The 14698-nt window shown below is 51.8% G+C and overlaps 1 protein-coding gene across 1 annotated transcript in view; it reads left to right on the top strand.

The window, feature by feature from the left end:
- LOC100588242 (protein Daple) overlaps positions 1-14698 on the top strand; it is a 79421-nt gene that overhangs the window by 40159 nt on the left and 24564 nt on the right. Inside the window, exons 13-14 of the mRNA XM_030802277.1 lie at positions 9855-10001; positions 10978-11122. Coding sequence (XP_030658137.1) covers positions 9855-10001; positions 10978-11122 — 292 coding nt within the window. The remainder of the gene's footprint in view (positions 1-9854; positions 10002-10977; positions 11123-14698) is intronic.

A 14698-nucleotide genomic window follows, 5' to 3' on the forward strand; every position in this document is an offset into this window, starting at 1 on the left:
GAAGTGACAGAAGTATTTTTCACATTAACGACTTTCATAATGGAAAATTACCATGAGATTTATAATGCCTTAGATTTCGTATTCACTTTATTAATCACAAGAGAAAGAGAAATAGTGTCTATCTGCATGAGACATTTACTCAGGGATAGGTAGTGACCCAAACGTGGGTTTGCAGACACTGAGCTGCAAACACAGGTGATTAACTGGGCATGGTCAGTTGAGTCCAGGCCACTGTTGAGAGGAGTGAGCTGTACTCCCTTCGGATGCCCATAGTGTCAGGAATTAGATAAATGGTGGAGGACACCTGTCCTCAGATTGGAATAGTTACAACAGCCTAGCAAACCGTCTTCAGTCCTCATAGGATGCTTAGAACAATTTGGGATTCCCTCCCTTGTCCCTCTCCCAGACTTGAAACCTTTCCGATTGTGAGTGACTTTGCCTTCTTCATGCAGTGACGTTAATTGAGCAGCATGGATATAGTCATGGAAGAGACAGCTGGACCCACAGGGCTTAGCCTCTGGGGAGGGAAGCAGGCAGGCAGCACATTGTTAGGACGCAGCACCATCAGTGCTGTGCTGGGGGTCACAGAGGAGGGCGCCTCACCCAAACACGGCTGGGGCCAGGGGTGGGGGTGCTGTTGAAAGTGAGGCCTGAAATAGCTAGGAGTTAACCAAGCAGGGAGAGCCAGGCAGCGGGAGGAGCAAAGGCCTGGAAGCCCGAGAAAGCAGCGTGCAGGAGGGACCCCTGAGGTCAGGGCCACAAGGTCCTGGTGTGTCCGGCCTGTTGTGTCTGGGTGGACAGTGAGAGGTGAGGCTGGAGGGAGGGGCTCTCAGGGCCCAGCCATGGAGGGTGTGCAGCGTGCATCATGCCCATCAAGCATTTTCACGAGGCGGGTGGTGTGGGGTGTTTCAGAACATTTAAGCACTCAGGCTACGTGGCCCTAAGTCTGCCCGATGCACGAGCCCTGCTTTCTACCACTGCTTCCCCGAGTCCCAGCGGACGAGGAACCCTGGCCCAGGAGTTTGGTTTCTGTCTTCTTGGGCATGTTCTCAGCATGTAGAGCAGTTCTGGCCCCTGGGAGGTGTTGGAGAGACATTTGCTGAGTGAATCTGGAGCTGGCTTTGGGCAGTGCTGCATTTGCAGAGCTGGTGGCTGCTCTGCTGCATTGGAGACCCCACCTTCTCAGATACCTGCAGAAGCCGAGTATGGGAGCACAGGGCTCTTGGGGCGGGCCTCCCACCTGAGCACTCAGGTGTGTGTTAGACTTAACTTAGAATGCAGCTCAGAGGCCTGGAGCTGAGCTGCTTTGAGATGGGAGCCAGGTACCATCTGAGCCTTGCTGGGGTTGAGGTGAACCCTTGCCCCCAGTGGCAGATGCCTGAGCCAGTCACTCCCTCCAGTGCTGAGTGGGCTTCATGTCAAGGCCCAGCACTGCCTTAATGCACAGGTGACTTTGATGGGCCCGTGTTTGCTTTTAATAAATGTGTGCCCAGCTTTATATGAAAATCCAGGGTTTTCAGGGTGTAGCGATGCACATTTCCAGGGAATTTGCCCTGAGATTCCTTAAGAACAGTTCCTATGCAATTAAAAGCAGACAGCACCATGAAGAAATGCATCTGTGGCCCAGGCATGGTGGCCCATGCCTATAATCTCAGCACTTTGGGAGGACAAGGCAGGCAGATCTCTTGAGCCCAGGAGTTCAAGACCAGCCTGGGCAACATGGTGAAACCCCATCTCTACAAGGAAATGCCAAAAATATTAGCCGGCTCTGGTGGCAGGCAGCTGTGGTCCCAACTCTCGGGAGTCTGAAGTGGGAGGATTGCTTGAGCCTTGGAGGAGGCTGAGGTTGTGGTGAGCCAAGATCGTGCCACTGCACCCCAGCCTGGGCGACAGACTGAGACCCTCTCTCTCAAAAAAAAGAAATGCATCTGTGAATTGAGGTTGACTCGCAGGTGGTAAAATGTTAAATTAGAAAAGACCCAAGTACAAGGTATGTTTATCCAGAAAATAAAAATGAAGTGGTTAGAGAGATGGATAGATGGATGGATATGTGATAAAGCACATACAGCAAAAATTCTAATTGTAGAATCTAGGTTGTGTGTGTATGGGTGTGTATGATACAATTATTTCGACCTTTCAGGAAATTTTATATTTTTTATAATAAAATGTTAGTGTTAGAAGAGGTATTCCAAATAAAAGGTCAGCGGGACAACAGGCACTTTGCCTCAGCTCACACCTGGTCAACCACATCCATTGTGAAAACAGTTAAAAATATTGATCAGTTTAAAGCTGTGAAGCAGCTTCCCATAAGTCTCAGCTCTTCATTTCTCAATTTCTCAAGATGTGGTCTGTGTCTGCCTATATCAGGATCAGCCGAGGGTTTGTGTTTAAAATGCAGATTCCTGGGTCCCACCCTAGACCCTAGGGAGTAAGGGCAGGCCCTAGAAATCTGCATTTTACAGGCCATCTTGCCCCCCTTAAAAAAATAACCGTTACTTTTAAAAAATTAGTATGTGCGTTATAGGAAACTGAAAAAGACAAGCAAAGAACAAAGTCCTCCAGAATCACAAGCAGTTTACAGTTTGCCATGTCCTTCTGTGTCCTGTGTGTGCACACAGCATCGTTTTACATGGTTGAGAGCGTGCAGTATATGTCATGCTTTTTCACACATCATGAATATTTACCAATTTGAAATCCCAAAGCTGTATGAGTATTTTGATAACCAAGAATACACTACACCAACTCAATCTGTTAGGAAAAAATGTAATCCTGCCTTTCTTTGGACATAAATTTCACAGACGACAAAAATGGCAACAGGCTTCTAGATAAAATTGTTGGCAGAGTTAATGTTAAAATACTATATTCCCTTAAGGCTCAGTTTAAAATGAGACATAAAGCAACAGGGTACACTAAGTATATGTTTCGAAGAGAATTCATTAGCAGATCTATACCATTAAAATATTAGCAAGAAGGTTCCATTGAATTACTTAATGTATTCCTATAGTACAGCCAAAAGAGATGCACATACGTCAGTGGCTGTCATCCAAATGGAAATATGAACACATCTGCGTGTGTCTCTCTCTTTATACTTCTTGGATTCCTCCCAAGCTGGAGGAATATGGTTGCAGATGAACAGAGTGCTTTTTTTCCCCCTGAGGCTCTTCACTCATGGATTCCCTCTGGAAAAGCAGGGTTTGCAGAGCCAAGGGCCAGTCTGTGGGTGGAGTGTGGCCAGAGGCTTTTTGTGTGGACCTTGAGCCCCAGCAGGCGGGACTCTTACTTGACTGCGTGTACACAGAGCCTGGCACACACAAGGCACTTGGTAATCACGCCACACTTTACTCTGCAGTTAAAAGGCTTGCAGTCTGGGGAGGAGGGAAGGGGAGGAATCATGAGTTTTTCAACTCCTTGGGATTGGAGACAGGGCTGTTAGGTGAGATGGGCAGGAGAGCAGAGAGGTTATTGCATTCGTGCCAGCTCGAATTGATGCAGCACTTGCAGGTACAGTGGGAGAGACTGGTGGCCGGGTCTGCCCAGACAGGCTGCCCCGTCTAACCTGGAAAGCACATCGGTGTGCATCACCGAAGGGAGAGCACGTCCTGCCATGTGGGAGGACAAGATAAAGGACCCAGGCTTCGGGGCAAGGGCAGATTGATTTTGGTTACAAAAGCATGGAACACAAATGTACATGGTTTGTTTTCAAAAGTCTGGCAGCTATTTTTGCTCCTAGCCTAGCTTACATAAGAGGTGAAAAAACAAAATGAACAGCAGAGTAGGTGTCCCTCCGTCCAGGAGGAAGCGTGCAGGCGGGCGTGGGGTGTCCCTGACTTCCCTTTGTAAACAGTAGTTCTGCTCAGTGCTGTCCAGGGCACGGGGGTTGCTCTCAGGGCTGCGTGGGAGGAGGACGAAGGCAGAGAACTGGAAGGTTCTCTTTCCCCATATTTTAAAATTGGCTGAAAGTTTCTACTGCAGGCAAAAGGCAGATGCATAGATGCTGTGTGCATCCTGAGCGGAGTGGATGTAGCCTCTCTCTGCTCCTGTGCGATTTACGGCTCTCTAGGCCGCGCTGGCTCCCAAAGAGCCCGAGGGGCAGAGACCTAGCTGGGCACAGTCTATACCCAGCTTGCCAGGTGTTGGGCAAGTGTTGTCCCCATCTGTCAAAGTAGGGGGTGCTCTCGGGCATGTCTGAGACCTTGGCATCCTGTGATATAGGAGCATGTTTGCAATGGGCTTATCCTGGGGTGCACCTGTCCACGGGGAGTCTCCCCAACAGGGAGCTGCCCGAAGGAGGTGGGGACCGTGGAAGAGATCTCTGCAGTGAGGGGTCAGCCAGAGGGACAGAAAGGGTTGTTGGCCAGCACCGGCCAGTGAGGAACTGGGCTAATGATCATTCTCAGAATGTGTGTCTGTCTTTCTCTCTCCTCTCTCTCGCACGCGCACACACACATGTGCACATGCACACTCCCCCCACCCCACCATGGTGACCAGGAATGGGGTGGGGCAGGAGCTCTGCTGTGGCCTGGTCTGCCTTACCCATGGCGCCTGGAGATAGGGCCACAGCTCCTCTGCCCTTCTCCAGCCTCCTCTGGCCCCAGGCAGTGTCTCCTGCAGCTCTCAGAGGTCTCCGTCATCTTCGGGAGGAAAAGGTGCTTGGGACATGTTTGTTGATTTGTGTCCAGTGTCTTAGGGCCCCTGAGGCTCTCCCATCTTTAACTTAAAACAGACCTTTCCACTTTCCTCTGATTCTCTCCAGCTGCCTCTCCCTGGGCTCAAAGGCAGACCTGTGTGAAAACAGTGTCAGCTGTGGGCCCATTTCCCCCAGTCTGGGGCCACCTGCCGTGCCTGCAACCCTGCTCCCCCCACTTACCAAAGCCACTCTTGCCAACGAAGGGTGCTCCTGACATGGACATATCCGGCAAGCTCTCCTCAGCCCCAGCCCCTCCTACCACTTCCTCCCTGAGCTTCCACTCTCCCCACTCCTGGACTCACCCTCCCCTCGCAGGCCCACCCCTCAGTATCAGGGCCCTCATTCACCCCTCGCCCTCTGCTCCTCTGGGCTTTCTCCAGGGATGGCTCACCTGCCCCGCCCCCTTCCCTTAGCCCACACATAGACCCTCGAGTCCCAGATCTTAATCCCTGGCTGAGGCTCTGTCTTGTGCTCCAGGCCTCAGTGTACCCGGGTCGTCCAGAGACATCTCAAGGCCAGTGTGTTCAGAGTCATTGTCTTTCCCTCCACACCTGCCTGTCCTGTCTCTGGTCTGGAGTTACATCCACTCGGGTGCTCAAGCCAGAGCACAGGGCCACCTTGGTTCTTTGTCTTCCTCCCCATCCCCCTGTCCCCGGTCCAGGTGCCCCTCCTGTTTGTAAGCCTGTTTCTCACCTCCCAGCATGTCCTTGTCCAGAGGCGGGTGTTGAAGAGTGTGCCTCAGCCTCACTGACATCCTCACTCATGTTACTCCAGAGTCGGCCCGCGGAGTGCCTCCCTAATGGTCTAGACTGGCCGGTCTGCCTCTGTCTGTCCTGCTGCAGAGGCCTTTGCAGCCACTCTCCATGGCTCCTGGGTAAAATCCACACTGTGCCCTCATCTGCCACTCCCCGCTTCAGCTCCCCCAGGACTCCTGGTGCTTTTGCACAAGTGCTTCCTCAGCCCAGCCCCGCTCTCTCCTCCCAGCTCACTCCTCAGACTCCGGGGCCAGGTCAGGGGTGGGGTGCTGAACTGTGCAGGCTGCGTCTCCCAGCCTCCTGCTCCAGGCTTCCTTGAAACCCCTCCTGACTGCAGGCAGTGCTCATCACGTGGCACTTTCCTGTCTGTTTCCCAACCAGAGTGGGAGCTCTTTGAAGACAGGGTCTGTGCCTTACCAACCCCTGGTCCTCTGTGCCCCATGCACCTTCTGGCTCAGGGGTCAGCAGATGGCAGTCCCTGGGCAAACCCGGCCCCCGTGAGTTTTTATGAACACAGTTGTGTTGGAACACAGCTAACACCCATTTGTTGTCTCTTTTTGTGCTCCCTCTGTGGAGTTGAGTAGTTGTGACAGAGACTTAAAACCTGCAGAGCTGAAAACATTGCCTGACTGGGCCTTCACATTCTCAGGGGCTGGCCCAAATGAGGTGCACAATCGGCTCTTTCAGTGAGTGGTAACGACCTGTGTATCTGTGGAGCTTTCCCCGCCGGCTAGGAATGGGGTCAGGCCCTAACTGCATCCACGCACTGAAGCCTCATGGTGGCTCTGCAGGTTTAGCAGCCACTGTCAGTTCCTCCCCTCTTTTCAGATGAGGAAACTAACGATTGATTAATTAATAACTTGCCCAGCATGGCAGTTGCTAAGCAGGGGGACCTGGGATGGGAATGACTGTCTGCCTCCAGACCTCGATGCTTGCTTGTGAATGAATGTGAGCTTCAGCCTTCACAGGAAGGAAGAAAAAGGGGGTGTGGGAAGTGCTGAAAGAGGGGTACTCCTAGGAGAGGTGAGAGGCTGCCACTGTCTCGCCGTGGAGGCCTGAGGAAGGGCCCCAGCCTCCAGCAGCTCACGTTAGAGCTGACACATCATGTCATACTTAATCAGGGAATGTCAAGATTCAGGGCACTTACTAAGGACACCTTGAACCCAGGGAAGTCTTCTGTTCTCACCTGGGACTTTGTGTCTTCCTTGTTCCTTAATAACTGCTGAGGAGTTGTAATGAGGTTCAGCACACTAAGACGTTGAACAGGACAGACCTGACGTTTGGTTTAAGTCCCCCATGCTTCTCAAAGCGGGTGAAATTTAAAAACAGGCAGGTCTTCGGTGAAGTTCAAGGGATGTCCATGAAGCTGGATGAGCAGGTAGAGTTCAGAGCGGGGGTGATGTTTCCTGGGTGGGTAGGAGGTCTGCCCGGCCTGAGTCAGCTGACCCAGATCCTCCCGACTGAGGATGCCCTGGGCTGGCCTCCTGCTGTGGCCCCCTTAGGGAACCGTATAGCATCGTGGTCGCTACCGAGCTCCCTGGCGGAAGACTGCCTGTTTGTTTGATTCCGCACCCTCTCTGGTGCTGTGTGCTCCTCAGGGGTCAGGAGGCACCCTAGAAGCCAGTCTTTGCTGTTAACATGATAGGTGCTCCGTGGGGAGTGCTGGGGGTGCTCTGTCTGTGTGAGTTGGTGGCGATGGCCGCTGGCGAGTTTGTAGGTCTCAGGCGCTGCGCATGGAGTATTTCACATGCATCACCCAAGCTGTGCATCACCCTGCCTTCAGGCCTGTCCTGTAAAGGAGGAATCCATGTTGAGGATGTATGTAACGGGAATCGGGGCCCATTAGCTCCCATGCCTAATCACTGCCCCAAGTCGCAGTGGCAGATTAGAAGTGAGCTCTTGAGCCTCCTGGACCAGCCCTCAGGCCTGGCCTGTGACTTCATGAGTCTGGTCCCCTCAGCTGTTTGCTGGGCTGGGTCGGGCCTTCAAATAGCCTCCTAGGTCACTTGTGGTCAGGGCCATGGTGGGGCGTTCTGGCCTTGGACAGCTACCCAGAGGTGCGGAATTGGGCTTCCCACTCCTCCTCACCGGGTGACCGAGCGAACTCTGGGCTGGCTTTGGGAGCTTGGGCGCAGCTTCTGGATCTGGCTTCTCATTTCAGAGGTGGTAGTGCGGTGTGCAGGGCACTCGAGATGTTTCTGTTACCTTATATATAGTGGAGGTTGAAATGGCCAGAAAACCACGGCATGTTTGAGTAGCAGTTAGAAATCTCCTGTTCCATGCCATCTCCCGCTCCTGGCCATCTCCATTCATTCCGGGAAGTCTCTGAGTTCTTTAAGGTCCACCTCACATGCCGCCTTTGATTCCTCCTTGTGGCATGATTTGGCCAACTAGTGTTATTGAACACTTATGCGAGGCTCACAAGAGCAAGAGCACAACAGTCCTGCCTGGGGTTCCTGGTCTGGGGGAGGAGCAGGCCAGCCTGCTGTGGCCTCAGAGCAGACCCAGGGAACACTAGGAGTCCAGAAGCCTGACTTTTGCTGGGACACAGTGAATTCTCAAGCACTTCTCCTAGGGGACAACTCCGGCTGGGTCTTGAAGGCTGAATAGGAGTTGGTTGTGAGGGTGAAGCAGTGGGCAGCCTGTGCGGTGGTTGCTCAGGGCCTGAGGGTAGTGATGCTGGGGAGTGCTGGCGGTGGACCCTGCTGGAATGCTGGTTGGAACAGTGGGGGCAGTAGCCAGAGAGAAAAGGCCAGGCCTTCTTTCTGCTTTGAAGCCGGTCATTGTGCTCTGGCTTGTGTCGTTAGTACAATAGGGGCCTCTCACCCACACAAGCCCCTCGAGGGTGGGCTTCAAGGAGCTGAGGGCAGTGAGGAGAGCACAGGGTCTGCAGCCTGTCCGGCCCCAGCTTTGTACCTCACTAGGTTTGTGGCTTTGAGCTCATTATTTTTTCTGAGTTGGTCTTTCATCTGCAGGAAGGGACTGTCCCTGCCTCCCTCTGAGGGCCACTGTGAGTAAGGTAGGACATGGATTGCCTGGGGCAGGGCCAGCTACATAGTAGATGTGGTCTCTGCTGGGGACAGGCAGAGAGAGGGCACGCAGGTGAATCCAGAGACTTAATGGCCAAGCCCCTCACCCCGCCTGCCAGGCTTTGATCAAAGCTGTGTCCTCTGGCTGGAAAGTGTGTGGCTTCCCCTCCACCAGGAATCTTGGATTCTGGCCCACATAGGAAGATGAGCACATGGTGGATAAGCAGAAACTCCCAGCCTGGTTCCCAGTGTGATTCGTGAGTGGGACAAACCTCAGACAGCTCTGCCCACTGAAAGAAGTGTACAGGTTCCCGGCGTGTGCTGTTTGTAACCTGCGAAGGCATTTGGGGGAAGCTCGGTTCCCCACCAGATACCGAGCGGTGCTTGGAAGGGCCCAGGAGAAGAGAAACCAAGAAAGCCCTTAGCAAAGGAACAGTGGAGATGTGTGCCCCGGACCGACTTCTTCCCTTGTGCACATCACTGCCTGTGTCAAAAATAGATCCAGCGGACCCCTCAACTGTATACATTTGTGGAGCCCACATTTGTGTGGTTTGCTGTGCTGAAACTTTACTGTCTTAAAGACCCCCATTTCCAGGAAACTGCCAGAACTTTTGTTATCTAAGAGCGTTTGTAAGATACTCAGATAGGAGCAGTGTATTGAATGAAAGTTTATCCGAATAGCTGCTTTTTTCCAGGCCCCACATCTGTAGAATGAATGTTGCATTAAGAGGTCTACTAGACTCAGACCTGGAACCCAGGATTTACTCTCGACCCCACTCCTTCCTTGTTAAGGAAATGGGCTCAGGGTCCCCTTGTCCGTCCAGATGAGATTAGGCACATCAAAGCCTTGGCACTATTCCCAGCCTATCTTGATTCATGGATTTTTTTTTCTTAGAGAAAGTCCATTGTCCTTGCCCGATTAAAAAGGGTGAAGATGGGCTGGGCACAGTGGCTTACGCCTGTAATCCCAGCATTTTAGGAGGCCAAGGCAGGTGGATCACCTGAGATCAGGAATTCGAGACCAGCCTGGACAACATGGTGAAACCTCATCTCTACTAAAGATACAAAATTAGCTGGGCGCGGTAGCAGGCGCCTGTAATCGCAGCTGCTTGGGAGGCTAAGGCAGGAGAATTGCTGAACCCAGGAGGTGGAGGTTGCAGTGAGCTGAGATTGCACCACGGCACCCCAGCCTGGGTGACAGAGTGAGATTCCGTCTCAAAAAAAAAAAAAAAAAAAAAGTGGAGGAAAAACTCCCTGCCTCGGACTTCCCTCTAGATTGTTTGCTTGGGTCCAGATGCCTGAAAGAGTTTTGGTTTTAGAATTCCATCCTAATGACCCAGGTGCCTTTATCTGATGGTTCTCATGTATGTTTTTGCTAACCAGGAGCTGAGAGAAGATAATATCATTTTAATTGAAACCAAAGCCATGCTGGAGGAACAGCTGACTGCTGCTCGGGCCCGGGGCGATAAAGTCCATGAGCTGGAAAAGGAGAACCTGCAGCTGAAATCCAAGCTTCACGACCTGGAATTGGTACTGCAGGCTGTGTTGTTACTGCACTGAAAACAGATTGGGCTCGGGAACAGTGGCTCATGCCTGTAATCCCAGCACTTTGGGAGGCTAAGGTGGGAGGATCCCTTGAGCCCAGGAGTTCTAGCCCTGGCAACCTAGCAAGACCCCATCTCTACAAAAACTAAATAATTGGGCATGGTGGTGTGAGCCTGTAGTCCCATCTACTTGGGAGAGACTGAGGGGGGAGGGTTGCTTGAGCCTGGGAGGTTGAGGCTGCAATGAGTCGTGATCACACCATTGCATTCCAGCCTGGGTGACAGAGCAAGACCCTGTCTCAGAAAAAAAAAAAAAAAGAAAACTGATTGGGGCAGGTTCAGGTTTATGCTGTGCCCTTCTCTGATAGTTTAGCTACTGAGTTTGTTGCTGCTACTGCCGCTGCTGCTGCCACCGCTACCCGCAATGACTTGTTGACTGTGGGGAGTAGCTTGCTAAAATCAGCAGACTTGAGTGGGTGCCACTTAACACCCACAAACAGCACTTGACTTCTGTATTGCTTTTCTGTAGGAATGAGTGTATGTGTGTGTCTTTTGCAAGAAGGGTCTTTGCTGGTGTTGATGGTGGGGGTGAGCTGTGATTTGTTAGCCTCTTAACAGCCTTAGAGGCCTGTTAGGGCTTCGCTAGAGCCACGAAGCTGCCCATCACTGCACACTTGCTTTAAAGCCCTGTGCAATGTGTCACTTTGTTCAGACAGCATTCCGTTAGGGACCTCGGGTCTCTCTTCATAACCTAGGTAGCCAGGTCAAGGTACCTTTGAGTGGCTTTACCTCTCATAGCAGGGCCCTGTGTTGGGATGTTTCTATGCAGCTCTGTTTATTTGGAAGTGAGCCAGTACGTCTTCATCCACAGCACATGACGGTAGCTGTACAGGGGCTGAGGCTTGTCCAGAGGGATCCCCAGCTGTGCAGCCTCACTTCTTGCCTCTTCTTGCTTGCCCCAGGACCGGGACACAGATAAGAAACGAATTGAGGAGCTGCTGGAAGAAAACATGGTCCTTGAGATTGCACAGAAGCAGAGCATGAACGAATCTGCCCACCTTGGCTGGGAGCTGGAGCAGCTGTCCAAGAATGCAGACTTGTCAGATGGTAGGTAGCGCCTGGTGCCGGAGAGCCAGCCTGGCCGTGGCCGCCGCTGCCTCCAGGGAGCTGAGTCCTGGGCTCTGAATCTGCCATGTTAGCCCATCCATTCATCCCAGGCAAACATGATTTCCTTCAAGCTCCACTTGGAACTGTTTCATTACAGTTCTCCCCAGGGAAGACACGAGGGGTCTGGCAGCCTTGATGTCAGGACGCAAAACAGAAATTAAGTGTTGCCAGGTTTCCCAATTCCCATATGGACATTCCCAGGAGCTTCCAGATTATAGTGCACTGACACCCAGAGGCTCTCTTAGGCCATCTGTGGATGGCTGAAAGCCCTGGATGGCAGAAGCCATCACCAGTGGCCACGAATCCCTGCTATAAATGTACCCAGGGCGTCATTTCCTCCATTCATTTGCATAATTGGGCAAGATGGAGGCAGCCTGTTTTCTGCCTCCTGGGTGGGGAGGGTGCTAAGTGGCTGCTGCCTCTGAGACCCAGGTTCTCAGCGCCTCTGCCGGGCCTCTCCCTTTCCCTCTCCCTCCTGGGCTTGTTCTGCTGCCCACTGCCCCGCGCCCCGAGAGGTGTCGGTCATGGGAAGCGTGGGCGGGGCTGCACTCAGCCCCCTGCGCAGGAAGCCTCAGCCCCGGCAAACAATGAGCCAGTTCCTGTGTTTGAAAATAGCACACGCTCACCGTTCCCGTGCACGTGATAGTGCAAGTTCATAGTTACTTAGACTTCCCAGGGTGTGATGGGGCTTTTGGCTTGTTTAGGGGGTGGCTTTAAAAAATTCTGATAGACATCTAAGCATTCTGGAAAAGTTATTGGAAATAGGTGAATATTTCTTGTATTTGGGGTTCCTATCAGTTCCGAACCTAAAACCAGTTTCTCTGTGAATCTGTGTGAGAAGTTAGCTGTCTGTGCTTTGATATCTGTGTGTAGCTCTAGGGCCTGAGGGCTGCACAAGGGGGATCCCCCAAATCCCTTGCCTCTGGAAGTCCAAGTTGGGGGCGCCCCCTGGTGGAGAAGAGAGGTGGTACAAGCAGCTAGGATGGTCTCCCATCAACTAAATATTTGTTAGAGACCATAGTGGCTGGTGAGAAGGCCTCACCGATTTAGACCATTTTGTATAATGTGTGAGCTCTTTAAAGTTAATACCGTGATTTATTCTTAGTGTTGTCAACTCCTAGTGCCTAGCTAGAAGCTGACATCATTCTAGTGTTTGCTAGAATGATGGCATCGTGCAAGCAAAGCCTGAGTGTATGGGGCAGTGGCTTCGAGAGCCAGAAAGACCTGGCATAAAGCCTTGGCTCCTCCACTGGTTAGCTGGGTGACCTAGGGCAAGTACTTAACCTCTTAAAACTTTAGTTTCCTTACCTGCAAAATAGGGGTAATGAACCTGCCTCGCAAGATGACTGTGAGGATGAGTGAGAGAAAACAGTGGAGCATGAACCCCGGCTCTGGCCCTTGGTGTGTTCCGTACAGGGCGGCCCTTCTTGTCTCTCTTACTAAGACATACCCAGTTACTCTGGTTGCTGCGGGGTGCTGACGAGATTTGCACTAGTAAAGAAACACTGGGCCGGGCAACAGTGGCTCATGCCTGTAATCCCAGCACTTTGGGAGATTAAGGTGGGCAGATCACTTGAGGTCAGGAGTTCGAGACCAGCCTGGCCAACATGGAGAAACACCCCCCCCTCCCCACTAAAAGTAAAAAAATCAGCCAGGCGTGATGGTGCGCACCTGTAATCCTAGCTACTCAGGAGGCTGAGGCAGGAGAATCGCTTGAACCTGAGAGGTGGAGGTTGCAGTGAGCCAAGATCATACCACTGCACTCCAGCCTGGGTGAGAGAGTGAGACTCTGTCTCAAAAAAAAAAAGGCCGGGCGCGGTGGCTCACGTTTGTAATCCCCGCACTTTGGGAGGCCAAGGCGGGCGGATCACGAGGTCAGGAGATCAAGACTACCGTGAAACCCCGTCTCTACTAAAAATACAAAAAAATTAGCCGGGCGTAGTGGCGGGCGCCTGTAGTCCCAGCTACTCGGAGAGGCTGAGGCAGGAGAATGGCGTGAACCCGGGAGGCGGAGCTTGCAGTGAGCCGAGATTGCGCCACTGCACTCCAGCCTGGGCGACAGAGCGAGACTCCGTCTCAAAAAAAAAAAAAAAAAAAAAGGAGAAACACTGGCGTTTTAGTAGTAAACCACTGTGTCATTTTAATAGTCTTCAAGCCACTGACTTTAATGGAAGAGGAAATGAAACATCGATTCCATTGTTTAACTCATAGAACCTTAAAAATTATTCTCTGTGGTCAGGTTGGGAACGTGAAAAGGGATGGTGGTGATGGTTGCAGAAAAGAGTGCTGTACCTAATGCCACAGATCCAAACACTTTAAAATGGCTAAAATGGTACCTTTTAAACATATTTTTCTGTAATTTTAAAAATGGGTCCCCCCCCATGAATTCTGCAGAGGCACTGTCCAGATGAACACAGGTTTTGAAATAACAGAGTCTTATTTGAGGCTTGGTGTTGAAGTTAGGTTAGTTTCATTTACAGCTTAGTTGGGACGGAGCCCTCCAACCATCCTTGTATGTGGAGTGCGTGTGTGTTTATGTGTGTGTCAGCGCTGGGCTGGGGCCAGGGACACACCGTCCCCTCCACTTCTCACCTGTTGTTGGTTTGGGTCTTTAGGGCGTTCTGGCCTGTTGGGTGGTCCGTGTCGTTATCCTTGGTAGAGGATGAAGACTCAGAGGGAAATGAGACGCTGTTCAGTCCTTATGATCACCCGGGGGATCTGAACACACACATTTGCAGATTTATGTGTTTGCTGTGAAAGCCATCACCCCCCTGTACCCACAGCCCCTGGGGTGAAGAGGTAGGGGGAGGAATAGCCATATTAGCAACAGCGTGGAAAGGCCCCAAGAGATGAGGATGTGGCACTGTGTTGGGTAAATGAGGGGTGGAAGAACCTGGCTCCCTTCCTAAGAGGGCTTTTGCATACCTTTTTTTTCCCCCTTCCCGAAACAACCCCATGACTTACCTAAAATCATGCACCTGCTTGTGGCAGGAGGGGGCCAGGAACTCCCATGCCTGACTCGACACTGTTCCCTTCTCCATTTGCATCTGAGCTGTTTAAAAGCAGAGTAGATAGTCTGCCTTTTACTATTTTTAGCTTATTTTTCATCTCACTTAGAATTTTAAAAGTAATTTGCATTTACTATCACAGTTTTCTTCAACATAATTGTGAAGTCACAGAAAGAAATCTCTGCATAGCGTCTCATCCAGGCTGACAAGTGCCCGGCACGTGTTCCAGTGTAGCTTTCTACCACCCGTGGCCAACGGGAGTGGTCAGTTACGTGCCCCTACCTGCTGAGCAGCCCAGATGTCCACTATGCTCTGGGGGGTATGGAAAACGTCACCTATGTGCCATCTCTATTAGCATCTTAAAATCCTTGATTGGACAGTTAGGATAGCAGCCTGATAGCCAAATGGTTCCCGTAAGTGACACAGCCCTTGCTTTGGCTCCTGGACTGTAACCTGCCACCTTCTTGAGACCTGGATTGCTGCCCTGACAGACCCCAGCAAAGCCTGC

The sequence above is a fragment of the Nomascus leucogenys genome, chromosome 22a, assembly GCF_006542625.1.
Source record: "Nomascus leucogenys isolate Asia chromosome 22a, Asia_NLE_v1, whole genome shotgun sequence".
NCBI classification, from domain to species: Eukaryota; Metazoa; Chordata; class Mammalia; order Primates; family Hylobatidae; genus Nomascus; species Nomascus leucogenys.